Source organism: Symphalangus syndactylus, chromosome 21 (genome assembly GCF_028878055.3).
Source record: "Symphalangus syndactylus isolate Jambi chromosome 21, NHGRI_mSymSyn1-v2.1_pri, whole genome shotgun sequence".
Lineage (NCBI taxonomy): Eukaryota > Metazoa > Chordata > Mammalia > Primates > Hylobatidae > Symphalangus > Symphalangus syndactylus.
In genome coordinates, this window is record NC_072443.2 from 24,254,942 (window position 1) to 24,282,928 (window position 27,987).

General features: G+C 41.2%; 2 protein-coding genes across 6 annotated transcripts in view; one reads left to right on the forward strand and one right to left on the reverse strand.

Annotated features, from left to right (window-relative positions):
* Positions 1-16,365, reverse strand: part of TOMM70 (translocase of outer mitochondrial membrane 70) — a 39,089-nt gene extending 22,724 nt beyond the window's left edge. Inside the window, exons 1-3 of one of the 3 annotated variants that reach the window (XM_055259083.2) lie at positions 16,227-16,365; positions 1,289-1,462; positions 705-831 (exon numbers count right to left, since the gene is read on the reverse strand). In XM_055259083.2, the coding sequence (XP_055115058.1) occupies positions 705-831; positions 1,289-1,462; positions 16,227-16,271 (346 nt within the window). In that variant the 5' untranslated portion in view covers positions 16,272-16,365. Of the gene's footprint in view, positions 1-704; positions 832-1,288; positions 1,463-15,188; positions 15,991-16,226 lie in introns of those variants that run through there. The other 2 variants (XM_055259082.2, XM_055259081.2) reach the window with 2 other exon arrangements.
* Positions 16,366-16,523: 158 nt separating this feature from the next.
* The window catches only part of LNP1 (leukemia NUP98 fusion partner 1), a 55,670-nt gene continuing 44,206 nt past the window's right edge, over positions 16,524-27,987 (forward strand). For 2 of the 3 annotated variants that reach the window (XM_055259086.2, XM_055259088.2), the window contains exon 1: positions 16,524-17,006. In XM_055259086.2, coding sequence (XP_055115061.2) covers positions 17,005-17,006 — 2 coding nt within the window. In that variant the 5' untranslated portion in view covers positions 16,524-17,004. Of the gene's footprint in view, positions 17,007-26,515; positions 26,622-27,987 lie in introns of all 3 variants that reach the window. The other variant, XM_055259089.2, reaches the window with a different exon arrangement.

Sequence of the window (27,987 nt, forward strand, 5' to 3'; positions counted from 1 at the left end):
AAGAACTTTTAGATTGTAGAAAATTATGCTTTGGTTTTGCTTCATGTCACCTAGAAGAATGTACTTCAAAGGCCGGAGGCATACTGTTAATTGCAGCTTTGGAAGCACAGAAATGGCCAATCAGAGACCACAGAATATTTATGGCATTTAATGAGAATGACAAATTCACTTTGATGCTTTGTACCAATTACGTCATTTCCAATTAGGTGTAAATTAGGTATAAAACAATAATTTCCAATTGGGTATAAAATAATGTTTGAAAATACCAAGGGCAAAAAACAATGTTTTCTTTAATGAATCATCTCAAAGCTATGTTTATACATATTATAAACACAGCTCTCAAAGCTATATTTATACATATTAAATGAAATATGTAGAACTTTAGAAACACTATCACTTGCTAAAACCTCTTTTCTGATTTCCTTATTCAGAGAATTATACTAATGCTCATTAGCTGCTAAGTTTAAAATGTGTAGTATATAAACTCCTAATCTTAATAGTCATTTAATTCCATAGTTGAGAACAGAGACAATACTTAAGTATCAGCAACCTTACTTTAAACTAGAAGACACAATCTTAATTGCAAAGGAATCCAACTTTTAAAAACAACTGATTCTTGCACTCACAAGGCAGTTTCATATACATTTACCAATGACTACAAAATGTTAAGTAATTTTCATATGTAAACACAGAATTACCCTCACCTTCTAAACATTCCTTCTTATTGTCTAGCTTCTCATGGGCTTTTGCACGTCTAAAGAGAGCTTTCACATATTTGGGATTAAGTTCAACAGCCTTTGTACAATCTTGTGCCACTTCTTTCCATTTTTGCTGCAATTGAAAGTATTTAAAAAAAGTCACACTAAAGAAAGTACTATTCAATAGAAATCACTTTAAACTTAATAGGCTGAGTATTAAAAGTCCTAGAATAACAAAGTATTCCTAATACAAAGAGTTAATATCTGCAATACATTACAAAAGCTCATATAAATATCAAAAAGTTAAAGAAATAGCCTCAAACTGTTGAGGAGAATAGGGTCACCAGAAACTTTCTATACTATCTAATTTTATAAAATGTGAAATATACTTAACTTTGGAGTATATCTGTAGTCAGCAAAACTATAGAATTTGTTCTTTAAAAAGTTTTGCAATTAATGGAAATAAAAACATCCCATAATTTTGAAACAACTTCAAAAAATGTATTGGGTTTATTTGAGTAGCTTTAACTGAAACTTTAAGCAAATAAAGAGAAAGAAAAGAAACAGAAGAAACAACCTAGAGTACATACCAACTGTTCAAAGGCTGCAGCTCTGTTTTGATAAAATGTAGAAAGGTCGACATTCTTCTCTGTAGGGCACAAGCTAATGGCCTCAGTATAGCACTGAATAGCTTGTTCATATTTTCCTGCTTTAAAATATTTATTGCCTTTATTCTTGGCTGCTTGGGCTCTATCAAGAGAGTTCTGAAATGAGAGGAAACAATTATTAAACGCTAATCAACATTCACAGACTCAGACCACAGTAATTAAACAATAAATTGATAAAAACAGGAAGACAGAATGGCTGTTTACAATGTAAGTTGCTTCATACAAATCTCTTCATGGAATAGATTCTAACTAGTAGGATTGTTGAGTCAAAAAGCATATCTTGGCCAGGCATGGTAGCTCATGCCTATAATCCCAACACTTTGGGAGGCTGAGGCGGGCGGATCACTTGAGGCCAGGAGTTTGAGACCAGCCTGGGCAACGTGTCGGAACCCTGTCTCTACTAAAAATACAAAAAATAGCTGGGTATGGTGGCACAAGCCTGCAGTCCCAACTACTCGGGTGGCTGAGGCATGAGAATTGCTTGAACCCAGGAGGTGGAGGCTACAGTGAGCCGAGATCATACCACTGCACTCCAGCCTTGATGAGAGATTGAGACTCTGTCTCCGCCACCCCCCCGCCCCCCTCTCCAAAAAGCATGAGAAGTGTCTTGCTATACTGCCCAGGCTAGTCTCAAGCTCAAGCAATCCCCCTACCTCCATGTTCTAGGCAGATGGGATTACAGGTGCACACCACCATGCCCAGCTAAAAGACACAGACACACACGCACACACACATATATACTCTTTTTTTTTCTTGAGACAGGGTCTCTCTGTCACCCAGGCTGGAGTGCAGTGGCACAATCTTGGCTTGCTGCAACCTCCACCTCCTAGGTTCAAGTGATTCTCCTGCCTCAGCCTCCCAAGTAGCTAGGGCTAGGCTTGCTGCAACCTCCACCTCCTAGGTTCAAGTGATTCTCCTGCCTCAGCCTCCCGAGTAGCTAGGGCTACTGGCGTGCACCACCACATCCGGCTAATTTTTTTATTTTTAGTAGAGATGGGGTTTTGCCACGTTGCCCAGGCTGGAGGCTTATATGTTTTTAATTTCAAAAACACTCAGACTTTTTCAAAAAGGCTATATTATTTTAAAGTTTTTAAAGGATTTAAAGTGTGCAAAGGATTTCTAGGAAGCTCTAAGTATCTAAGCTCAGAATATTACATAGCTACTTTAAGCCAGCTAGTGTCAACCAGAATGTATATTTTAAAACTGATGTGGGAGGATGAAAGGAACCAAGACAAGCACATATAAATTAATAGTTGAACTTAAAATCTTCCATTTGTCAGTAGACTTAATTATCTTCCAAAAGCTTTGAGACATTAATTTCAAGCATACATATGTTTCAGGACTATGAATATGTGTCAGGACTAACAGAGACTGCTACAGGACTGACAGAGAAACACCCACAAAACACCCACAATAAAGCAAAACTAGGAATCCCTTATGTAGTTGTGGGCTCTGGGGGGCAATCGTCAGGGTGATTGCTAGAAAACTTGCATTTGAGACAACCTCAACAATCCTCCCACTCCACTGGAGGAAGTAGAAATCACATTAGAGTAGGGCTGTGTCGTTCAGGAGTGAGGATCTTCTACATGAGAGACAAGTGGCCAGGTACCATGGCACACACCTATTGTTTCAGATACTTGGGATGCTGAGGCAGAACTGCTTGAGCCCAGGAGTTTGAGATTAGCCTGGACAACATATTGAGACATTGAGACCAGACTCTCTTAAAAGAGACAAGTGACAGTGACAGGGCATACCATACCTTGCCTCTGTTTTTTAAGAGACCAAACAATCAAGAATTACTAACAAAAGGGAAAACCAACCCATAAAAAAAGAGGCCCCCAACTGAAATATAAAAGTAGTATCTGAGAAAGCAAACAAAAAAATTTAGTTTCAAAAAAATGAGAGGCTATCTTCCCATTGTTAAAAAAGGTTGCTTTTAAAGAGCACCAATTAGAAATCTTGAAAATGAAAAAAGATTATGATAATTAATTCAGCAAATTGGCTATATATTAAAGGAGTGAGCTGAGGAGCGAATTAACAAGTAGAGAATGGGGAAACCTGACAGAATGCCATGGAAACAGAGGACAGGGAGGTGGGAAGTTTGGAGAAATTAAATGACATGAAGTATAAATCCAGAAGTTCCATCATTTGCCTATCTGGAGTTCTAAAAGGAAAGGCATAGAAAAAAAAAATCTAAGGAATCGGAGAAATTCTTGGAGTTGAAGAAAAATGACATGCATTTTTAGACACATCATGGTGAAATTTCACAACAAAAATCCTGAAAGTATTTAAAAAGAAAAACAATCCAGTGCCAGACTGTCACCAACATTTGGTACTAAAAACCAATTAAGTAACAATTTCGAAGTTCTAAAGCAAGATTATTTTGTAACTAAAGTCTTATACCTAGCTAAACTAGCATTTGAGGTTGAACACGAGAACAGAAATAGAAATGTACAGTTTCCTTACCACTAAAAATAAACCCCCAAATAGAGAAATGACCAATACAACAAAAAGCAGAAAGGAAGGAAAAATAAGAAACAAAAAAGCAGAGTAAATATGGCAGTAATCGCTAAACATGTAAATAGTAACAATAAATGTGAGTAGTTTAGATCCCTGCATTGAAAGACTTTCAAATTGTTTAAAACCAAAACTAACTACCTGCTGCCTATAAGGCATGATGTAAAATCAAATGACATACTAAGGCCAAACAATTTTTTTTTAAAAAGGAATGTAAAAAGTTGTGGAAGGTGAATACTAAAAAATAAAAATTAAGGCAATATAGACAAAATACCATTCAAAAGCATCAGATGATGTCCATATAGTTTTACTGATAAAAGGTTCAATCAGCAAAAAAGGCACAATAATCATGAATCTTCATGTATCTAATAAACTCAATTAGCTGGGTGCGGTGGCTCACGCCTGTAATCCCAGCACTTTGGGAGGCTGAGGTGGGTGGATTACCTCAGGTCAGGAGTTTGAGACCAGCCTGGCCAACATGGTGAAACCCCGTCTCTACAAAAATAGAAAAATTAGCCAGGATGGTGGCAGGCACCTGTAGTCCCAGCTACTCAGGAGACTAAGGCAGGAGAATCACTTGAACTCAGGAGGTGGAGGTTGCAGTGAGCCGAGATCACACCACTGCACTCCAGCCTGGGAGACAGTGTGACTCCATCTGAAAAAAAAAGAAACAAAGGAAACAGACTCAAGTATCATTGTCTCATGCACCACTGGCTCCAAGACAAAAGGTCATTAAAGTTAAAGACAAACAGAATCGTCAGTATAATTACATCTTTTTCTTTTTGCCAAGCAAGTATAATTGAATTTATTTTAGTTGATGTGATTCTACTATACAATAACCAACAGTGTAGTCTTTATCCTGAAGGACCATACTGGAGACCAGTGTAGGAAACAAACAACTGTCAATCTCCCAAAAGAACTATTACTGATAGAAACACTAAAATCCCATTATGAAAATGTACAGCTATATGCCACATAACAATGTTTTAGTCAATGACAGACTGAATATACAATGACGGTCCCATAAGATTATAATGGAGCTGAAAAATTCCTATTGCCTAGTGATGTCACAGCCATTGTAATGCACTACTCATGTATCTGTGGTGCTGCCGGTGTAAACAAACCTACACGCTGTTAGATGTATAAAAGTACAGCATATATTGGGGCCGGGTGCAGTGGCTCATGCCTGTATTCCCAGCACTTTGGGAGGCCAAGGCAGTAGATCATTTGAGATCAGGAGTTTGAAACCAGCCTGACCAACATGGTGAAACCCCACTCTACTAAAAATACAAAACAATTAGCCAGGTGTGGTGGCGAGCACCTGCAATCCCAGCTACTCAGAAGGTTGAGTCAGGAGAATCACTCGAACCTGGGAGGCAGAGGTTGTAGTGAGCCAAGATCACACCACTGCACTCCAGCCTGGGCAACAGAGGGAGACTGCATCCCAAAAGAAACAAAAACAAAAACAGGCTGGGCGCGGGTGGCTCACGCTTGTAATTCCAGCACTTTGGGAGGCTGAGGCGGGTGGATCATGAGGTCAGGAGATCGAGACCATCCTGGCTAACACAGTGAAACCTCGTCTCTACTAAAAATACAAAAAAAACTGGCCAGGTGTGGTGGCGGGTGCCTGTAGTCCCAGCTACTCAGGAGGCTGAGGCAGGAGAATGGTGTGAACCCGGGAGGCAGAGCTTGCAGTGAGCCAAGATCATGCCACTGCACTCCATCATGGGCAACAGAGCGAGAATCTGTCTCAAAAAAAAAAAAAAAAAGTATAGCAAATACAATAATGTATAGTACATATACTTGAGAATGACAATAAACTATGTTACTGGTTTATGTGTTTACTATACATATACTATACTTTTTGTTATGTTAGTATACTCCTACTTTTTTTTAAGTTAACTATAAAATAGCCTCAAGGCAGGTCTTGAAGGCAAGAGTTACTCCAGAAGAAGGCTTCTTATCATAAGAGATGACAGCTCCATGCATGTTAATGCCCTTGAAGATCTTCCAGCGGGAGGAGGAGGACAGGGATACTGATGATTCTGACCTTGTGTAGGCCTAGGCTAATGTATCTGTGTCTTAGTTTTTAACAAAAAAGTTTAAAAGTTTTTTTAAAAAATTTTTTTAATAAGAAAAAGCTTATAAAGTAGGGATATAAAGAAAGAAAATATTTTTGTGAAGCTGTACGATGTGCTTGTGTTTTAAGCTAAGTGTTATTTATTTTTTTAAGAGACAAAGTCTCCCTGTTTGTCCAGGCTGGTATCGAATTCCTGAGCTTAAGCAATCCTCCCACCTTAGCCTTCCAAGTAGCTGTACATTAAGCTAAATGTTATTCAAAAAAGTTAAAAAAATTTAAAAGTTCATAAAGTTAAAAAGTTTCAGTAAGCTAAGGTTAATTATTGAAGAAAAGTATGTTATAAATTTAGCGTAGCCTAAGGGCACAGTGTTTAAACAGTATACTACAGTAGCATTCAGTGATGTCCTAGGCCTTTACATTCACTCACCCACTGACCCAGAGCAGCTTCCAGTATGACAAGCTCCATGTTAAGTGCTCTAAACAGGTGTACCATTTTTTATCTTTTACACTGTATTTTTACTGTATCTTTTCTATGTTTAGGTACCCAAATATTTACCATTGTGTTACAGTTGCCGACAGTATTCAGCACACTAAAATGCAGTACAGGTTTGTAGCCTAGGATCAATAGGTTATGCCATATAGCATAGGTGCATAGTAGACTGTACTATCTAGGTTTATGTCAGTATACTTGATGAAATCAACTAATGATGCACTTATTGGAACGCATCTCTATTGTTAAGTGATGCATGACTATATATTAGGTGGTTGGTAAATTTTTGAGCCAACAAGCAGAAAATTATTACTCCAAAGACTAGCAACTGCATATACACATACACATAAATCCAAAATTATTCAAGTGAGACACATGATCTAAAGTAAATACTTCAGGTAATACACCTAAGAAAACATTGGGAAACATATCTTTTCAAACAGTATGGAAGATTTCTTTCTTTTCTTTTTTGAGACAGTCTTGCTCTGTCACCCAGGCTGGAGTGCAGTGGTGTGACCTCAGCTCACTGCAACCTGTCTTCCGGGTTCAAGTGATTATTCTGCCTCAGCCTCCCGAGTAGCTGGGATTACAAGCGCACACCACCATGCCTAGCTAATTTTTGTATTTTTAGTAGAGACATAGGGTTTCACTATGTTGGCCAGGCTTGTCTTGAACTCCTGATCTCAGGTGATCCACCCACCTCGGCCTCCCAAAGTGTTGGGATTACAGGCATAAGTCACTGTGCCCGGCCTGGAGATTTAAAGAACTAGAATAGATCTAAAAAGAACTAGAATAGATCTACTATTTGATTCAGCAATTCTACCACTGGGTATCTACCCAAAGGAAAAGAAATCATTATATCAAAAAGACACCTGCATGTGTATGTTTATTGTAGCACAATTCACCATTGCAAAGATATGGAACTGGCCAGGCGCAGTGGCTCATGCCTGTAATCCTAGCACTTTGGGAGGCAGAGGTGGGTGGGTCACCTGAGGTCAGGAGTTCAAGACCAGCCTGGCCAACATGGAGAAACCCCATCTCTACTAAAAATACAAAATTAGCTGGGCATGGTGGTGCATGCCTGTAATCCCAGCTAGTCGGGAGGCTGAGGCAGGAGAATCGCTTGAACCCGGGCAGCAGAGGTTGCAGTAAGCTGAGATCGCGCCATTGCACTCCAGCCTGGGCAACAAGAGTGAAATTCTGTCTCAAAAAAAAAAAAAAGATAGGGAACCAACCTAAGTGCCCACTGATAGAAGTGTAGTATATATACCCATGGAATACTACTCGGCCATTAAAAAACAAACATGAAATAATGTCTTGCAGCAACTTAGATGGAGCTGGAGGCCAATATTCTAAGTGAAGTAACTCAGAAATGGGAAACCAAATACCATTATGTTCTCACTTATAAGTGGGAGCTAAACTGCACATACACAAAAGCATACAGAGTGACAAAATGGACTATGGAGACTCAGAGGAGGAGAGTGGCAGAGCATGTAAGTGATAAAAAACTACATATTGGGTACAATGTACACTTGGGTGATGAGTGCACTAAAATCTCAGACTTTACCACTATACAATTCATCTATGTGACCAAAAACCACTTGTACCTCAAAAGATATTGAAATAAAAAATAATAAATATACCTTTTCTCTCTTCAGTGTACTGAGACTTGTCAAATGAGGCAGAACCTAGGAACATATCCCTCAGCTCTTAATGACACGAAATCTACTCTAGAAAACAGGTTACATTTTGAAATGAAAGCTACAATACTAAGGTACAATCTAGGTAAATCTAGTGGAATACAAAGTAAGAAAATCAGGTTTTGCTTAGGATAGTCAGTGAAGGCTACTCATGAGAATCCGCTCTGAAATAAAAATGACTAACAAAAGACAGGAAAGTACTCCAGGAAGGAGAAATAACCCTAAAAGGATTAGCCCACATATAAACGTGAGGAGATCAGAAATGCACCAGCCTCTAAAAACAAGTCCTGCAACATGATTACACGACTACACTGCAAAAAGCTGTCAATGATATACATCTGGTAGTAAGAAAACTATTGTAAATTCTCAGCATTTATAAAATATTAACCTGATGATCACGTATAGCCACTGTAAAAGAAAATGAGCTAGAATTAGGTACGTTAATCTGCGTGTGAGAAAATAAAATGGGTATTAATTTGTCACCGTGATGACACACTTATACCCAGTTAAAATATACCTGAGGTGGTTTGATGTTTCTGTTAAAACGGTTTTATTGTTTTAAATTTCTCAAATTCAAAAAGCATATATTATACTTGAATCACAGCTTTATAGAAGTAGCAAATAACTCTGGAACACTTACTGTATGAGAAACAATGTTTCAATACTTATTGACCAATTGTTACTTTCTTTTCTTTTCCTTTTTTTTGAGATAGAGTTTTGCTCTGTCGCCCAAGGGGCAGGATATCCACTCACTGCAACCTAAATAACTTTGGAACACTTACTGTATGAGAAACAATGTTTCAATACTTATTGACCAATTGTTTCTTTCTTTCTTTCTTTTTTTGAGACAGAGTTTTGCTCTGTCACCCAGGCTGGTGTGCAATGGCAGGATCTCAGCTCATTGCAACTTCCACTTCCCGGGTTCAAGCGATCCTCTCCCCTCAGTCTCCTGAGTAGCTGGGATTACAGAAACCCACCATCATGCCCGGCTAATTTTTGTATTTTTGTAGAGATGGGGTTTCACCATGTTGGCCAGGCCAGTCTTGAACTGCTGCCCTCAGGTGATCCACCTGCCTCAGCTTCCCAAAGTGCTGGGATTACAGGTGTCAGCCACTGTACCTGGCCAACCAATTGTTACTTTCATATGAATCAAACCTAGGATAGTAATACCTAAGATAACAAGGATTCAAACCTAATAAGGAATAAAACCTAAGATAATAAAAAAGTCCTTTCCCATTTCATGTCTTGAAATTTTAAAAACTACAACCAACCCCACCTACTAAATCATAACAACTCTTTACCTAGGAAGAATATACTTTTATAATGACTGTTTCTGCAGGATTATGATTGTAGGTCATGCATACTGATTTACAAAAAGTATGCCCAAATGAAGTTCCAGACTTACGGCTGGGTGCGGTGGCTCACGCCTGTAATCCCAGCACTTTGGGAGGCCGAGGCGGGCGGATCATGAGGTCAGGAGATCGAGACCATCCTGGCTAACATGGTGAAACTCCGTCTCTACTAAAAATACAAAAAATTAGCTGGGTGTGATGGTACTCGCCTGTAATCCCAGCTACTCGGGAGACTGAAGCAGGAGAATCGGTTGAACCCGGGAGGCAGAGGTTGCAGTAAGCCGAGATTGCGCCACTGCACTCCAGCCTGGGCAACAGAGTGAGACTCCATCTCAACAAACAAACAAAAAAAACCAAAACAAACAAACAAAAAAGACTTACATGGGGCCGGGCACAGTGGCTCACGCCTGTAATCCCAGCACTTTGGGAGGCAGAGGCGGGTGGATTGCTTGAGGTTAGGAGTTCAAGACCAGCCTAGCCAACATGGTGAAATCCATCTCTACTAAAAATACAAAAATTCACCAGGCGTGGTGGCGAGGTACTCAGGAGGCGGATGTTGCAGTGAGCAGAGATTGCACCACTGCACTCCAGCCTGGGTGACAGAGCGAGACTCCAACTCAAAAAAAATAAAGAGAAAGGAAAAAAGATTTCCACGGAATCCAGCATTAACTGGTAGAACAAAAATGAAGAGCTGGAAAATTTGAATATACCACTTGTGAAATTTATATATACACACACACACACATATAAAATATAAACTTAGGGATGTCAAAGGAACCCTTAATTATTAGTCAAAAAATGAAACTTCACTCATTCAACACCTGCTATGCACCTGTATTAGGTTCTGGCAATACAATGATGAACAAGACAGAGCCAGTCTCAGCCTTCACAGATTCAAGAGCATAGCAGGAAACAGGAATGAGCAATTCTAGTATACCAGGTGGTAAGTGCTATAAAAGGGAAAAGTCCAGGGTGTTATAAAATCACATAGTGGTGTACTTAGGTAGAGAAAGTTTCAGAAAAGGTGAAATGACCTCTGTATTGTGATAAGGAGACTAAGAATCCATGAAGCTGGTATCAGGTTTTGTTTGTTTGTTTTTTTAATCAGGAAAATGTAGTACCTCAGAAGCAACAGGAAAAGTTATGACATTTAGAGCACAATGTGAAATACTGCCAAGGATTAAGATTAAGATTGAAAAGTGTTAACTAAGCTTAGAGGGAATGTCACTGGTGTCCCTGATTGATTTTTTAAAAATGACTCAAAACAGATCATTTGGGGGAGAGAATGACTTCATTTCAAACAAGATGACCAATAACAACAGTTTATGCAGTCCTCGACCCTTTGCTAAAATGTGTAGGTACATCTTCCCTTTCCTACTGTAGTAGGCTGGCTTAGATTATTGGTTCCTATCCATTTCATGTGGGTTAAACTCTGTGTAATGTTAAATATGAACACAAGAATGACTGCATTTTTCATCATCAGATTAAATAACAATTGGACAAAAAGTTACTATGAAGTCAATAATGCTTTTAAATAAGTGCATTTTTCTAAAAAATCACAGGATGTTTGAAAAAGAAGTATCTGGGACATTGGTACAGCCAGGATACCATGCTTGGAATATATGTGTGGTGGTCCCTCGTGATGACTCAAGCCCACAGATTGAGAAGCACTATGGATAATATGATCTTCTAAAAAGTCTTGCAATTTAAATTTTTTTTTAATTCTTCAAGTTTAAAAAAATTACTGAAGCAAAATGGCACATCATGGTAGATTTTATAATAGTTCAAAATGGAATATGATCTAATACTTTAAGCACCTCAGTCTTAGACACTATCAATTGTGACTAAATGCTTTTCTTCAGTGATACCCCAATATTCCCATTAATTAAAACAACTATGAATATCCTTTGCACTTCCTTTACAAGTTTTTGCTATCCCAGAAAAAAGGTAATTGTACACACTAATTGTAAAGGAAAATCTCCAACCCAATAGACAGAAGTCCAGTAATTCTATCAGATCACTTTACATTAAGGTAAACATAAGCCAAAAGACAAAAATACAGATTTTCCATTCTATTTTCTGATATCAAACCCTAAAGAGACAATATTTGTCTATTTATTCATTCCCTTAAAAACTGTAGCTATTGCTTAGGTGGAGAAAGGACAGTTAGGGCAGCAGGATTCTGCCAGTTTTCCATCAGTGAAAGCAAATGCTTCTGGTTGCGAAATCCACCGAGGATCCCAATTTAGAGGTGCTATTCAAACGTACAGCAGTTTATCCAACCACAGATAAGAAATTATAATTACTGATCGATTACATTTAGATAGTCTAATAATAACTCTAAGGACCAGACTATTAAAAGAAGACAAAAGTAGTCTTTCAATATTTACTGGTCACCAACAGTTAAGATATAAATTTCCATTTAAAAAAAATCACAAAGACCTTCCTATTGTTGCTTTACCAAAGAACAATCTAGTAATTCAGAGATTACAGGTGTAGGCCTACAAATTCCACAAGATGGACAATGGTAAGCGCAAATGTTTTGTCCTATTTGGGGCCAAAAATAAATCATTTTAAAGCAGTTTAAGTTACACACAGAGTCCAATCTTAAATTCTAATTTTTAACAGCAGTCAGGTAAATAAAAAGTTATTTGTGGTCGGGGCAGTGGCTCACGCCTGTAATCCCAGCACTTTGGGAGTCTGAGGCAGGTGAATCATGAGGTCAGGAGTTCGAGACCAGCCTGGAGAACATGGTGAAACCCTGCCTCTACTAAAAATAAAAAAATTAGCCGGGCGTGGTGGCGCGTGCCTGTAATCCCAGCTACTTGGGAGGCTGAGGCAGAAGAATCGCTTGAACCCAGGAGGTGGAGGTTGCAGTGAGCCGAGACCTTGCCATTGCACTCCAGCCTGGGTGACAGAGTGAGACTCCGTTTCAAAAAAAAAAAAAAAAAAAAAAAGTTATTTGTAAAACTAAAAAACTCCAAAATATCATGAAATTAAAAAATCACCAGTGTTGATCCAGACAACGTGGAAAAGTGGAAAAGAGGAATTAAGGACATCTAAAATCTGAAAAGGAGATGGCTAGGTTTTATCAAATACCAATGGTACAGAACCCCTGGGATGAGGTGGGGTGGCTGAAACCACAATGAAATGTTAAAATCTAGTTTCGGCCGGTGAGGTGGCTCATGCCTGTAATTCCTAGCACTTTGGGAGGCCGAGGTGGGTGGATCACCTGAGGTCAGGGGTTTGAGATCAGCCTGGCCAACCAGGCTAAACCTTGTCTCTACCAAAAATACAAAAATTAGCCAGGCATGGTGGCGCATGCCTGTAATCCCAGCTACTTGGGAGCCTGAGGAAGGAAAATTGCTTGAACCCAGGAGGCAGAGGTTGCAGTGAGCCAAGATTGTGCCACTGCACTCCAGCCTGGGTGACAGAATTAGACTCTGTCTTTAAAAAAAAAAAAAAAAAAAAAAAAAAATTAGTTTCATGTATAGAAACTGTATTTTTAATGTTTACAGAACTCAGAACTTTTTGGATCTTTCATTTTACCTACTATCTTCCATGATTAAAACTAAATTAACAAACGAAATAGAAAATGACTGGAGAATTTCAGACATCCAAAATTGATGTAAGACAAGTGATAATTAATTCAAATAATCCCCTTGATAACTACTTTTAATAGCAGCAGTGAGCTATTATAAATGATCATAATCAGAATCATCAATTTTTAGTACTGAAAGAAACAGAAGAGATCTAATATTTTAATCCTCTTATTCTACAGGGATGACGCTAAGGTCAAGGAGATAAAATGACTTTCCCAAAGTGACAATGCTGGAGAGTCCACTATAAAGCTTACAAATCCTAGTTCTCACAATCCATAGGTTCTTCTACTATCTAGTCATAAACCTTTTAGAAAATAGGCAATGCTTCACTCTCCCATAGGAAAGATCATATGGCTCTCTCATGGCCTAGCACAATGCCTCACACACTGTAGATACTAGTTTGTTCATTTCTACACCAAAACTTCCTTTAAAGCTAATTTGACATCCTAGTAAAAATATCTTCGCCCGGGCGCGGTGGCTAACGCCTGTAATCCCAGCACTTTGGGAGGCCGAGAAGGGCAGATCACCTGAGGTCAGGAGTTCAAGACCAGCCTGGCCAACACTGTGAAACCCCGTCTCTTCTAAAAATACAAAAATTAGCTGGGCATGGTGGCGCGTGCCTGTAGTCCCAGCTATTCCGGAGGCTGAGGCAGAACTGCTTGAACCCAGGAGGCAGAGATTGTGGTGAGCTGAGATCGCACCACTGCACTCTGGCCTGGGCAACAAAGTGAGAGTCTATCTCAAAAAAAAAAAAAAAAAAAAAAAAAAAATTCAACCTGAATTGTATAAGACAGAAATGACTTGCATACGTATTTAAGTGTATACACTTGCATACAATTAGAAGTTACTTGACCAACTGTATATACGTATGTACAAAACTGGGAGATATTTGACCAAACGTTTCTCTGACCTCGACTTACTCTGGTACTACCATTGAACAACTCCAGACCCAGATAAAATCCACCACACCCAATCCCAGTATTGTCAAATGCAGCCAGGCTAATTCTCTGCACAGCTGTCAGATACCAAAAGGATTTAACAGTCAGTTCACCAAAACCATACAAAGCAGTTCACTAAATACTCTAATGCTTGGCCTAACATCAGAGAAACTATATCATGCATATTAGGCTTGGCCATGTACATTTCCAGGTGAAATGGAAAAACTCAATTTAAGATGCTTCCAATCAAGAAGTTTAAGAAGTCACTCCCACTTTTTTTTTGTATGTGTGTGTAGGCCTGGACCTCGGGCAGGGGTCTGTATGCAACCAAGCCTGGAGAGCATTGCTGTGGCTGCCACTCTTGTGCAACAAGAGGGGACAGTGCAGTGCAAAGCGTTTTCTGACAAAGGCCAAGGGGTCCGGAGTGTAAAAGGGCACCTCGGGGCTGGGGCATGGCAGGAGACGTTACGGGCGCTGAGTGCTTGCAGTCAAGGGGGCTTCGGGGCTGCTGAGAGAGGACGAGCCTTGGGAGCTTGACAGTTCTGCTTACAGTTCAGAGGCTGTAAAACGAATGCCACTGAACACCATTTCACTCTTCAGAACCTGTGTAGTCTTTTTGTATGTAGAAAGCCATCTAATCGTTTTTTTTTTGCTTTTGTCAACTAACCGTCACTGTAGTTGCCCACTTACCCCCAGCAAAAACACACTCCAAAAGGGGGAGTGGCTCATTATTAAAAGGCTCTTACCGATTAGGTTTTAGACTGTGGAAATCACAGAAACAGTTCGTATCACGATGTACCAATTGTTAATGGAATTTAGCTTCCTTCACTTATTAAATACAATCATCACATTTGCAAATGCCCCACTCCCATCTACAACACTAGGGATAAATGCTGTGTCACTGAGAAGAAAAGCAAAAGATTTTTCTGAAACCAAAAGGAAACTGTCAAAGAATGCCAGTAACCTGTCATCGAGCTACTCTATGCCCTCCACTGGCAGCCAGAAATGAGTCTCCCTAAACCCAAGTGGTGTGCTGCCGCTTGGCAACTTCCATCTGATGGGAAGCCCCCTCACCGACACAACCCGCCAAGGAAAAGCTGCACGCGCCAGTTTCCTCCTCTACGGCCTGGGGCTGCTTCTCACCATGTCCAAGTGAGCACCGGGACCTTCAGGGTGTCCGCTGCCCGGGGCTGGACTAGCCCTGCCCTCCGGGGTCTTCCGTTCGCTGTTGCGCTTCAGGCCGCTGGCGTCGCCCCGGCCTCTGGCCTCCCGGCGCCGTTGCTGCCGACTCCATAGGTATACGGCACCCGCGCCCAGCAGCAGGGGTGCCCCGACCGCCAGAGCCAGCTGCCATCGCGGCAGCCCCCCCGTGCCCGGGCCCACAGTCCCGCCGCCGCCCACCCCACTCCCGGAGCTCGGTACAGCTGCTGCGACCACCGCCGCCTCCACAGGTTTAGAGGCGGCCATGACAAGTGTCCTCCGCCACCGCCTCCCTGTCTGTCGCGAGCGCCACAATCACGAGACAGCGTGCGAAGGAAGGCCGAGGGAGGGAAGGAAAGCAATGAGCGAGCGAGCACGCTAGGCAGAGAGAGCGGACAGAAAAGGGCCAGAGGTCACCGGAAGCCCAGGGCATGCCGGGCCAGACCTGGCCGTCCTTCTCCTCCAGTCCCAACCGTAGAGGGAGAAGAGGGGCGGAAATCACTTCCGGGTTAAGGGAAAGCGTGGGTGTGAGTGGAAGTCCTCGGAAACCCTTTTTCTTTCTTTTCGCCCCGCTGCTGTTCGGGAGATTGACTTCTGGAGTCCCCGTCGTAGCTGGTGTTGTCTCCTCTACCTTCAGGAAAGAAGGGCAGATGGCCCTCTTGCCTACTGAAGCCGAGGAGGGGCGCGTATACAGCGGGCTAGGAGCGCTCAAGAGATCCGAGCGGAAGAAAAAGCAGTGCCGCAACACTGGAATGGGCGGGAGTGGCAGAAGAGTTGTGAAGGCTATTGGCTAGCAAGGGTGGTGGGCGGGGCGTAGGCCGAGCTACCCAGTTTACTGGTCGATTTCGGATCCAGTTTTCCCGTTATAGCCACGTTGGCACCTCTTGAACTTCTGTGGCCGTTAGCTCGGTTTTCTGCCCGCGTGCCCGAGAAACCAACGGATTAGAAGGACTTTTAAAGATGTGTGAGGAAAGAGCTCACCGCTGAAGAAGGCTGCTGCATCACTGAACTTCTTATCACTAACATAGCCAGATTTTTGTTTGGACGAATTTGAGGTTATAGGGGAGATAGCGATGGCAGAAGACTAGGTGGAAATGGCACGTCTAGGTTGGCTCCTGTCGAAACTGTTTGAGTGTGGTCGCTGTGGCACATCGTCGGCACCAATTACGGAAGCGGTGACATCTACGTTGTTAGGGGTTTCCTAAACTGAGTTGGTAGAAATGCGAAGCGTCAGGGTTCCCGCCGGCTTCGAGCCTTTCTTGGCGTATTTGTATCTTGAACTGATTTCTGCGTGACACACCAGCCCACATCTCGCTCTGATCCGCACACCCCCTGGGTTGTTTTGCAGTAGCGGTCTCAGCCCTTTTCTCGTCTCATTCCCAAATCGTAATGTCAGTTCACAGCTTTTTATCTATAATAGCTTTATCAACTCTTTTTCCGATGGTCTGCACCAGATCTCTTAAAATATAAAATTACCTTGCAAGGTATTGTTTGGAATACACGGTATTTTCGTGAAGACAACTATTAACAGAAAAACCAGAGTCCAGAACTATGGCTCTCCATTTCTGGTATACTGGTTTGCAGAAGGCTTGTATTAAAATTTCATAAATGATTGTTTTGCTGTTAAGTGCAACAACATCACAGTAGAGCTACATAAAGATTGAAAGGAGATATTTTATCAAGTGGCACCAGAATGGACTGATTAAAATAGAATGGCCTAATTTGAAAGAATTTCAGGATCACCGGTTTCTCCTGCTTCATGTAAGTTCCTATTAGTAAATTGCCTTCAGGCAATAGGGTTTCTTAGCAACAGACTAAAAAAGTGGGCTAAAAATAGCAGTGGAATTGAGTTGATCGTTGCAGGCAATAGGCATTTCTCCCCTCCTGATCCCCCAATCCCCAAAGGCAAATTTTCTGCCCCTTAGTATAAGCTCTGCCTTGCCTTTTTCAGAACAGAAGTTAGGATTTTTTTTTTTTTTTTCTGAAATTTCGGTTTTGCTGTGGCCTCTTGGAGGATTGTAGAATGCTAACAATTACAAACTTGATAGGAACTAAAACATATTTGAAGTTTTTTTTTTAAACTTTTTCTTATTTATTGGAGTAAGCAATACACTGTTATGGTTAAACTCCAAAAGTTACAGAGTTTACTGTGAAAAGTCTTCCTTCAATCCCTGTCCTCAGCTGCACAGTACCCCTCTTCAAAGGGAATCAGTGTTATTTTCTTGAAACATTTTTTAGATTAATATTTATCTAAAGGACTGATTTTGTTTGGCTTTATTTTTAAGGTTGGCATTAGTAAACGAATCTGTTCTGGTTACTTTTATACTTTGATAAACGTCTCATTTCCATTCTCTAGCCTATGCTGCTCTATTCTCTCATTTTCTCCTCCATTTCCTAATTGATGGTACTGTAGCGCCAAATAGAGTGTCGCTTACTGGCTTTGGGACCTTACTGATCTGATGCATGTTTTTCTAATCTGTGAAATGGTGAAAACATCTACCTCTCAGGCTATAGTAAAGATTTAATTAGATAATATCTAAAGTTCTTTTGATGTTTGTTACAAAGTAATAGATATTTGATGATTAGTTCTCAGTTTTTCTAAATTTTAAAAGAAGTAAAATACTGCATTTCATTTCTAAAAAATTGAAGTTCTGTATACGTGAACATAGACATTATCTTTTTTTTGGTAGATTAGTGGAACTCAGCTGAAGAAGCTTTCTTCACCTTTGATCTGTATCTTAGGAGGCAGTTGAATGAGATAGTCTAATGGACTAGGTTGTGGAAGACCTGAGTTGTTTTTTTTTTTGAGATGGAGTTTCGCTCTTGTTGCCCAGGCTGGAGTGCAATGGCGCCGTCTTGGCTCACTGCAGCCTCCGCCTTCAGGCTTCAAGCAATTCTCCTCCCTCAGCGTCTCAGTAGCTGAGATTACAAGCGGCTGCTACCATGCCGGGCTAATTTTTTGTATATTGGCCAAGCTGGTCTTGAACTCCTGACCTCAGGTGATCTGCCTGCCTCAGCCTCCCAAAGTGCTGGGAATACAGGCATAAGCCACCATGCCCAGCTGACCTGAATTCTTATTCTAGATTTTAATACCACTGAGTTTTGTGTGTGACCATGGGCAACTCTGCTTTCTTTATAATGTGAGGAGGGGTGGATTAGATTATTTTTAAGGCTCCTTATTGTTTTAAAATGATGTAATTCTGTCCCTTCAATTGTCATTGCTACATGAAAGGCCTTTCAGATTACTAGAGTTGGTAAATAGCTGGTTGACTGGTGTCCAAACCTTCCAGCCAGTGCACAAATCTGCTTATATTAAGTACGTATATATAGAACAGCTCTATTCTCTTTCAGCTGTCTGATGTTTTCATTCTCTGTTTTTCCTTACTGAAAAATTACTGAAAAGAATTGTCTACATATGTTACTTATTTGGCACCCATTTCATCCAAAATCTGTTGTAATCTAGTTTACAACTTTATAATTAGTCTGAAAGTGCTTTAGAAGTCATAAAATTCATTGTGGTTTTTTGTGGGTGGGGGAGGTTGGCTGTCACCCACTTTTACTTGATACCACTGATTATTCTCTCCTTGAAATGTTCTTTTCCTTGGCTTCAGGAGAATAGATTCTTCTGGTTCTTTTACACTCAGACCAAACTCTAGATCAGTGCTGTCCATCACAGCTTTCTATGATGCTGGAAATGTTTTATATTTATGATGTCCAATATGGTAGACACTAGCCATATGTGGCTATTGAGCACTTGAAATGTAGTATGACAAGGACTACAGTTTTCATTATTTAATTGATTTAAGTAGTATCATGTGGCTAATGACTACCATATTGGACAACACAGCTCTAGATATTCCTCAAGTGAGGAACTTATTAGAATGTGTCTTCTTTATCTTCAATCTCTCCATGAGTAACCAAAGTAAATCTCATTGCTTCAGGTACCATTTCTATGCAGATAATCACTGTCTATATATCTTTTGGCATAGCTTCTCTTTTTACCTCTAGCCCTATATTTCCTACTACTTACTGAGCAGTTTTGCTTGGATTCCTGACTTTTGTCAAAAATATAACTCATCATTTTCCCCACTCATTCTTTCTCTTTGTGTTATCCCTTTTTTTTTTTTTTTTTCCAAGACTGAGTTTCGCTCTGTCTCCCAGGCTGGAGTGCAGTGGTGTGATCTTGACTTACTGCAGCCTCTGCCTCCTGGGTTCAAGCGATTCTCTTGTCTCAGCCTCCCGAGTAGCTGGGACTACTGGTGCCCGCCACCACGCCTGGATAATTTTTTGTATTTTTAGTAGAGACAGGGTTTCACCGTGTTAGCCAGGATGGTCTCGATCTCCTGACCTCGTGATCCGCCCGCCTCGGCCTCTCAAAGTGCTGGGGTTACAGGCATAAGCCACTGTGCCCAGCCTGTGTTATCCATTTTTTCTAATAATACTACTATTACCTTAGCAGCTACTCATATTTGAAACCATAGACCTTTTTAGACCTCTCTCTTTTTCATCCTTACCTACCCAAGCTCAAATGATTATGCTGTTGTATTTATATACACACATAAATACAAAATCAGCTGTGAAGTCTTCAACAAATTCAACTTTGTTGTAGTATCTTTCTTATAGTTTTTTCACCCATTCTGACACTTCTTAGTTCATGTAAGTGAAAACTCCTAAGAGTATGTATAACACATAACAGATAATAAATAGTTTCTTCCCATCTTAGTACAGGCTGCTATAACAAAAATATCATAAAACTACTTAGCTAATAAACTACAGAAATTTATTTCTCACAGTTCCTGAGGATGGGGGTTTGAGATCAGTGTGCCAGCATGGTCAAGTTGTGTAAGAGCCCTCTTCTGGGTTGAGGACTGCAAATTTGGTTTGTGTCCTCAAATAGTGGAAAGGGGCAGGAAAGTTCTCTGGAGTCTCTCTTATAGGGGCACTCATCCCATTTTTAAGGGCTCCATCCTCATGATCTAATCACTTCCCAAAGGCCTCAACTCCTAATACTATCACATTCCCCTCTTTTTTCTCTTTTATTCATTTCCTTCATCTTCCCTAAATCCTATATTTGCTTGCTTGCTGGATAACTTCTCTGCCTCTAGTGCCTCTCTTCTATGTGTCGCCCTGCACCTTGATATCAATTTACTCTTCCTATAGCATAACTGTAATTTCACTCTTGAGCTCAAAGACTTTTAAATCCTCTTCACTTTCACTATAAAGTTCAATGTTTCTGCCAACCCGTGCCTCCCTTCATACACCTCTTCTCTTTCCTTGGTCTACGATATTAGCACCTAGCACTATTAGAAATTACCTATGTGGGCCGGGTGCAGTGGCTTGTGCCTGTAATCCCAACACTTTGGGAGGCCGAGGCAGGTAGATCACCTGAGGTCCAGAGTTCAAGATGAGGCTGACCAACATGGTGAAACCCTGTCTCTACTAAAAATACAAAAATTACCCGGGCATGGTGGCACACGCCTGTAATCTCAGCTACTCAGGAGGCTGAGGCAGGAGAATCGCTTGAACCCCAGAGGCGGAGGTTGCAGTGAGCCAAGATCACCCTATTACACTCCAGCCTGGGTGACAGGGTGAGATGCTGCCTCAAGAAAAAAAAAAAAAAAAACTCTCAAGTGTACACTTGTCTGTGGGAAAAATGCAAAAATAAATTGTATGATTCCCTCAATAGGATGTAAGCCCCACGAGGACAGAAACTGTTCATTTTGTACAGCCAGAGCCCAGAGTATAGGTGGTGGATGGGTAGTTTCATGTGTCAATTTGACTGGGCCATGGGATACCCAGATACTTGTTTAAACATTATAAATGTGTCTGTGGTGGTGTTTTTGATTACGTGATTTTTATTTATTTTTATTTTTATTTTTTGGGACAGAGTCTTGCTCTTGTTGCCCAGGCTGGAGTGCAATGGCATGACCTCGGCTCACTGCAACCTCTGACTCCTAGGTTCAAGCGATTCTCCTGCCTCAGCCTCCCAAGTAGCTGGAATTACAGGCACCCGCCACCACACCTGGCTAAGTTTTGTATTTTTAGTAGAGACAGGGTTTCGCCTTGTTGGCCAGGCTGGTCTTGAACTCCTGGCCTCATGATCTGCCTGCCTTGGCCTCCCAAAGTGCTGGGATTACAGGCATGAGCCACTTCGCCTGGCTGATTTTTATTTTTAGTGTATCTATTGTAGGTTTTTGCTTCAAAAAACATAGATATTACAGGTTATTTTAGACTGATAGCAAGTTAACTTTGATTATTTACACATACACATGCAAACTACACTTCACTTCCTTTCCTCAATATTTTGTGCTTTCAATTTCACAATTTAAGTATTTTTATATTGCATATCCATCAACAAGTTGCTGTAGTTATTATTTTTAATACTTTTATCTTTTAGCCCTACTAAAGATATGTGATTTACACACTCCCATTACAGTATTTAAATGCTACCATTACAGTATCAGAGTATTATAAATTAAATTTGGCTATGTACATATTTTTACCAGTGAGTTTTATACTTTCAGATGTTTTTGTGTTTATCATTAGTGTCCTTTCAGCTTGAAGAACACCCTTTAGCATTTCTTGTAAGACAGGTCTGGTGGTGATGAACTCCCTCAGATTTTGTGTGACTGGGTAAGTCTTTATCTCATGTTCATTTCTGAATGACAGTTTTGCTGAGTACAGTATTCTTGATTGGCAGTCTTTTTTTTCCTTTAGCACTTTGACTATATCATACCACTCTTCCCTGGCCTGTAAGGTTTCTGTTGAGAAATCTGCTGCTAGGCATATTGGAACTGCCTTGTATGTTACTTGCTTTTTTTGTCTTGCTGCTTTTAGGATCCTGTCTTTGTCTTAGATCTTTAGAGTTTGATTATAATATGTCTGTGGTAGTCTTATTTGGATTGAATCTAATTGCAAATCTTTGACCTTCCTGTACCTGGCTATTTATGTCTTTCTCCAGGTTTGGGAAGTTTTCTGCTATTACTGCTTTAAATAAGCCTTTTACACCCTTATCTTTCTCTACTCCCTCTTGAATACTGGTAACTTGCATATTTGCTCTTTTGATACTGCCCCATAAACCCTATAAAGTTTCTTTATTCCTTTCCACTCTTTTTTCTTTCTTCTCCTCTGTATATTTTCATATAACCTGTCTTCAAGTTTACAGATTCTTTCTTCTGATTGATCAATCCTGCTCTTGATGCTCTCTATTACATTTTTACATTCATTGTATTTTTCAGCTCCAAAATTGATCTGATTTTATTATTTCAATTTATCTGGTAAATTTCTCATCTGACCACTTATTATTTTCCTAATTTTGTTGAATTGTTTCTCTGTATTTTCTGAAGTTCTTCAAGCTTCTTTAAAACAGCTGTTTTGAATTCCTTGGCAGATAGTTGATATATCTCTGTGTCTTTAGGGTCTGTCACTGGCATCTTATTTTGTCTGTTTAGTGATGTCATGATTCCCTGATTGTTCTTGATCCTTGTGGTCATTTGTCAGTGTGTGTGCATTCAAGAAGCAGTTACTTATTCCAGCCCTCACCGTCTGGCTTTGTCTGGGAACATCCTCTAACAGTAAGCCTGTCCAGAGATTCTAGGCAGGTAATTTGGTGTGGTCTCCGAGCCTGTGACCACTGCAGCCCTTCCAGCTCTAGGGAGTGCTATGTACTCCCTACTGTGACCAGCACAGTGCCAGGCTGAAATCCCATAGTCACTGAAGCTGACTTAGCACTAGGATGGAATCCTGTGGCTGCTGAGGCTGGTGCAGCACTTGGGTGCATCCAAAGCCCACAGCTGCTGAGGCTAGTGCAGCACTGGAGTACATCTGAAGCTTGCAGCCACTGAGGCCTGCCTGTTGCTGTGGGTTATTTGGAGCCCAAGACCACTGTAGTTGGCTGATGGTGATGTGGGCTGGAACTCAAGTTTGTCTCACAGGGGCTATGGTTTCCCATCTGCTGCTGGGATGGGTCTAGAGTCTTAGTCTGCAGTTATTGGCCTGAAGTCATGGGGCATGGGGGGTCTACCCAGTGCTGAGTTTTACTGTGACAGGCCTGGTATTGGGGTCCAAGGCAAAGTCTTACCTTTACTTTCCTCTCTTCCTCCCAAGCAGACAATATCTTTTTCCAGGCTGTGCTGCCTGGTCTTGGGGAAAGGGTGACATGGGTAATGTAAAAGTGTTCTTCCTACCCACTTAAATGTGTCTTTTCTTATTATTATGCTATAACCAGGTGCTATAATCTCTCACCTGGTTTCCTTAGCTCTCATGAAGGTATTTTATACATGGATAGTTGTTCAAATTCATGTTTCTCTGGGGGAAAATTGCTGGAGAGTCCTATTCCACCATCTTGCTCTACTTTCCTCTGTGAGAGTGTTTTGGATGAGATTGATACTTGAATTGGCGGAGTGAGTAAAGCAGATTGCCCTCAATGTGGTTGGCCCTCATTCAATCAGTTGAGGGCCCAAATAGAGCAAAACTTGACCCACCGATGAATAAGAGGGAACTCCTCCTCCCTAAGTTCCTTGAGCTGGGATATTCATCTTTTCTTGCCTTTGGACTTGAACTGAAATATCAGCTCTTCTTAGGTGTAGAGTCTAGGAACTTTCAGACTGAAAAGACTATCAGCTCTCCTTGGTCTCCAGCTTGGTTACTATAGGTCTTAGCTTCCATAATTTTGTAAATAAATAGATAGACTGGGCACGGTGGCTCATGCCTGTAATCCCAGCACTTTGGGAGGCTGAGGCGGGTTGATCCTGAGGTCAGGAGTTCGAGGCCAGCCTGGCCAAGACAGTGAAACCTTGTCTCTACTAAAAATACAAAAATTAGCTGGGTGTGGTAGTGGGTGCCTGCAATCCCCGCTATATATATATATATATATATATATATATATATATATATATAGACACACACACACACACACACATACATACACACACACACACACACACACATATATATGTATTTTTTGAGTCTCGCTCTTGTAGCCCATGCCAGAGTGCCGTGGCGTGATCTCGGCTCACTGCAACTTCCGCCTCCTGGGTTCAAGCGATTCTGCCTTAGCCTCCCGAGTATCTGGGATTGCAGGTACCCGCCACCATGCCCAGCTAATTTTTGTATTTTTAGTAGAGACGGGGTTTCACCATGTTGGCCAGGCTGGTGTTGAACTCCTGACCTCAGGTGATCTACCCACCTCAGCCTCCCAAAGTGCTAGGATTACGGGCGTGAGCCACCACACCCAGCCTGAATATATATTTGTATATATTTAATTAAATATATGCGTAAATATATATGTACATAACTTATCTATCTATCTACCTATCTTTTTTTTTTTTTTTTTTTTTGAGACAGAGTCTCGCTGTCGCCTAGGCTGGAGTGCAGTGGCGCGATCTCGGCTCACTGCAGGCTCCGCCCCCTGGGGTTCACACCATTCTCCTGCCTCAGCCTCCCGAGTAGCTGGGACTACAGGCGCCCGCCACCTCGCCCAGCTAATTTTTTGTATTTTTAGTAGAGACGGGTTTCACTGTGTTAGCCAGGATGGTCTCGATCTCCTGACCTCGTGATCCGCCCGCCTCGACCTCCCAAAGTGCTGGGATTACAGGCGTGAGCCACCGTGCCTGGCTATCTATCTACCTATCTTATCTGTCTATAATTAGTCTTGTTTCTCTGAAGAACCCCAATACAGATTTTGGTACTAGGAGTGGGGTGCTGATGTAACAGAAAAATACCTAAACATGGAATTAGCTTTGGAACTGGGTGATGGGTACAGGCTGGAAGATTTTTTTTTTTTCTTTTTTTTTTTTTTTTTTTTTTGAGACGGAGTCTCGCTCTGTCACCCAGGCTGGAGTGCAGTGGCGCGATCTCGGCTCACTGCAAGCTCCGCCTCCTGGGTTCACGCCATTCTCCTGCCTCAGCCTCTCCGAGTAGCTGGGACTACAGGCGCCCACCACCACGCCTGGCTAATTTTTTTTGTATTTGTAGTAGAGACGGGGTTTCACCGTGGTCTCGATCTCCTGACCTTGTGATCCGCCCGCCTCGGCCTCCCAAAGTGCTGGGATTACAAGCGTGAGCCACTGCGCCCGGCCCAGGCTGGAAGATTTTTGAGGTGCCTGTTAGAAAAAGCCAACATTGCTGTGAGGGAAGTGTTGGTAGAAATATGGATGTTAAAAGCAATTTTGGTGAGGGCTCAGAAAGTAAAGAGGAGAGCTAGAAACAAAGCTTTCATTTTCTTAGAGAATACATAAATACATGAACAGAATATTCATTCAAATGTGGATGTTAAGGGCCATTTTGATGAGATCTCAGATACAAATAAAGAACAGACAGTTGGAAACTGGAAGGTGATCTTTATTATAAAGTAGCAAAGAATATGGCTGCATTGCATCCTAGTGTTGTGCAAGGTAGAACTTGCAAGTGATGAAATTGGATACGTAGCAGAGGAGATATGTAAGTAACGTATCAAAGGTACACCTTGGGTCCTCCTTACTGCTTATAGTAAAATGCAAGAGGAGAGAGGTGAATTGAAGAAGGAATGGTTAGGAAAAAGGAGCCAGAATATGGAGATTGGGTACAACTAATGGACTTAATCAGCCATCTCATCAGAAGCCAAGAATAGACATGGGATTTTACCAGCAGAAACACTGCCGGCTGAGACTAAGGAAACAGAAAAAATGAGACAGGATGAAGGAAAGCTATCAGACTTAGATTTTACAGGATGGGACCATAGAGCTATTTGGCTCTGAAAATACTTTATCCTTCAAGAAAAGGGAAGACTGACTCCAACAGTAATTCATAAATCCTCAGGGCTGCCAGTCCCACTACAGGCCCAGGGAGTAGATCTGAATCCTTCTGTTTTTCAACACTTGTAGTGTACTACAAGTGTATGCCCTTCCAGTTTTGGTGGGTCAGGAACCCTTGTATGCCCTTCCAGTTTTGGTGGGTCAGGAACCCTTGCCTACTATATCAGGGTCAGAGTCAGGTTTGCCCTAGCAGAGAGCTTGTAGACTGGCCTTAGGCTGAAGGGGCAAGGCTACCCTGTAGAGCTGTGAGAATGATACTACCCCCCGAGTGGGCCTGGGGGGCAGAGAGTTGAACCAAAGAGAGTTATTCTCCAGCTTTAAGATCCAATGGAATTTTCCTTGCTAGATTTTGGACTTGTTACAAGACCCGTCACCTCTTCCTTCTTTGCTGTTTCTCCCTTTTGGAGTGGGAATGTCTATACTATGCCTTGTCCCATCGTTATATTTTAGAAGCCCATGACTTGTCTGGTTTCACAGGTTCACACCTGCAGAGGATTTTGCCTCAGGATGAATCACACTTCAGTTCCCTCCCTTACCTGATTTAGATGATATTTAATGAGACATTGGACCTTAAGCTTTAGAGGTGATGTTGTAATGAGTTAAGACTTTTAGTACATTAGGGTGGGATAAATGATGAATGTATTTTATATGTAAGAAGGGCATGAATTTTGGAGGCCAGATGCCCCACTCTTAGTACCAAAATCTGTAGTACACTACAAGTGTTGCTATAACAAAATACCACAGACTGAGTGGCATGAACAGCAGAAATTTGTTTATCATGCTTCTGGAGGCTGGGAAGTCCCAGATCAAAGTTCGGGTCTATTTGTTTTCCTGTGAGGGTTCTCTTCCTGGCTCACTGTAGGCCACCTTCCCTCTGTTTCTCACATGACCTCTTTGTATGCATGCAGAGAGAGAGAGTAAACTCTCTGATGTTTCTTCTTATAAGGGCACTAATTTCATCAAACCAAGGCCCCACCCTTATAACCTCATCTAACCCAAATTACCTTCCCAAAGTCCCATCTCCAAATACCATCGCACTGGGGATTAGGGCTTCAACATATGGATTTTGGGGGAACATGGGGGACAAAAATATTCAGTCCATAAGAGTTAGCATATAATAGGCACTCAATAAATATTGTATTAAGTAAATAAATATTCTGCTAAAGGTATCAAAGAAGGAAAAAGTGACATTCAAGATTGTGTTAGCCATTTTTGTGTTGCTATAACGGAATACCCGAGGCTGGGTAATTTCTGAAGAAATTTATTTAGCTCATGGTTCTGCATGCTAAGAAGTATGGCGCTGACATCTGCTTGGCTTCTGGAAGAGGCCATGTGGTAGATCAAAACACAGCAAAGAAGTTCAAAGAGGATGTGAGCATGTGTGAAGACAGACCAGACGAGAAACCTGGCTTTGTAATAACCCACTTTCTTAGGAACTAATCTGTTCCCAGAGAGCTAATCCAGTCTCTAGAGAGCAAGAACTCGCTACCGTGAGAATAGCACCAAGCATAAGGGATCCACCCCGTTGACCCGAACACCTTCCATTAGGCCCCACCTCCCAACTGCCACATTTGGGATCAAATTTCAACCTGAGTTTTGGTGGGGACAAACAAACCATATCCAAACAATAGCATGGATGGAATAGGTAGGATTTACATTTACTTAAAAAAATATTTATTGTCTATTACATGCTTCCCCTAAACTCCCAAAATACTTTTTCTGGGACTTTCTCAAAACTTATTACTTTTCTGCCTTGTTTTACAGTATTATACTTGTCCTAACTCATCTACTGGATTATAAGTATCTCAACATCAGAAACTGTGTCTGATTTATTTTGTATCCTGTACAAAATGTACAATGCCTTCCCTAATTCTATATGTCAGAGCAAAGTAATATGTTTTCTCTTTTGTATTAGCTCATACCATAGTTTCTACTTCTTCCTCACAATT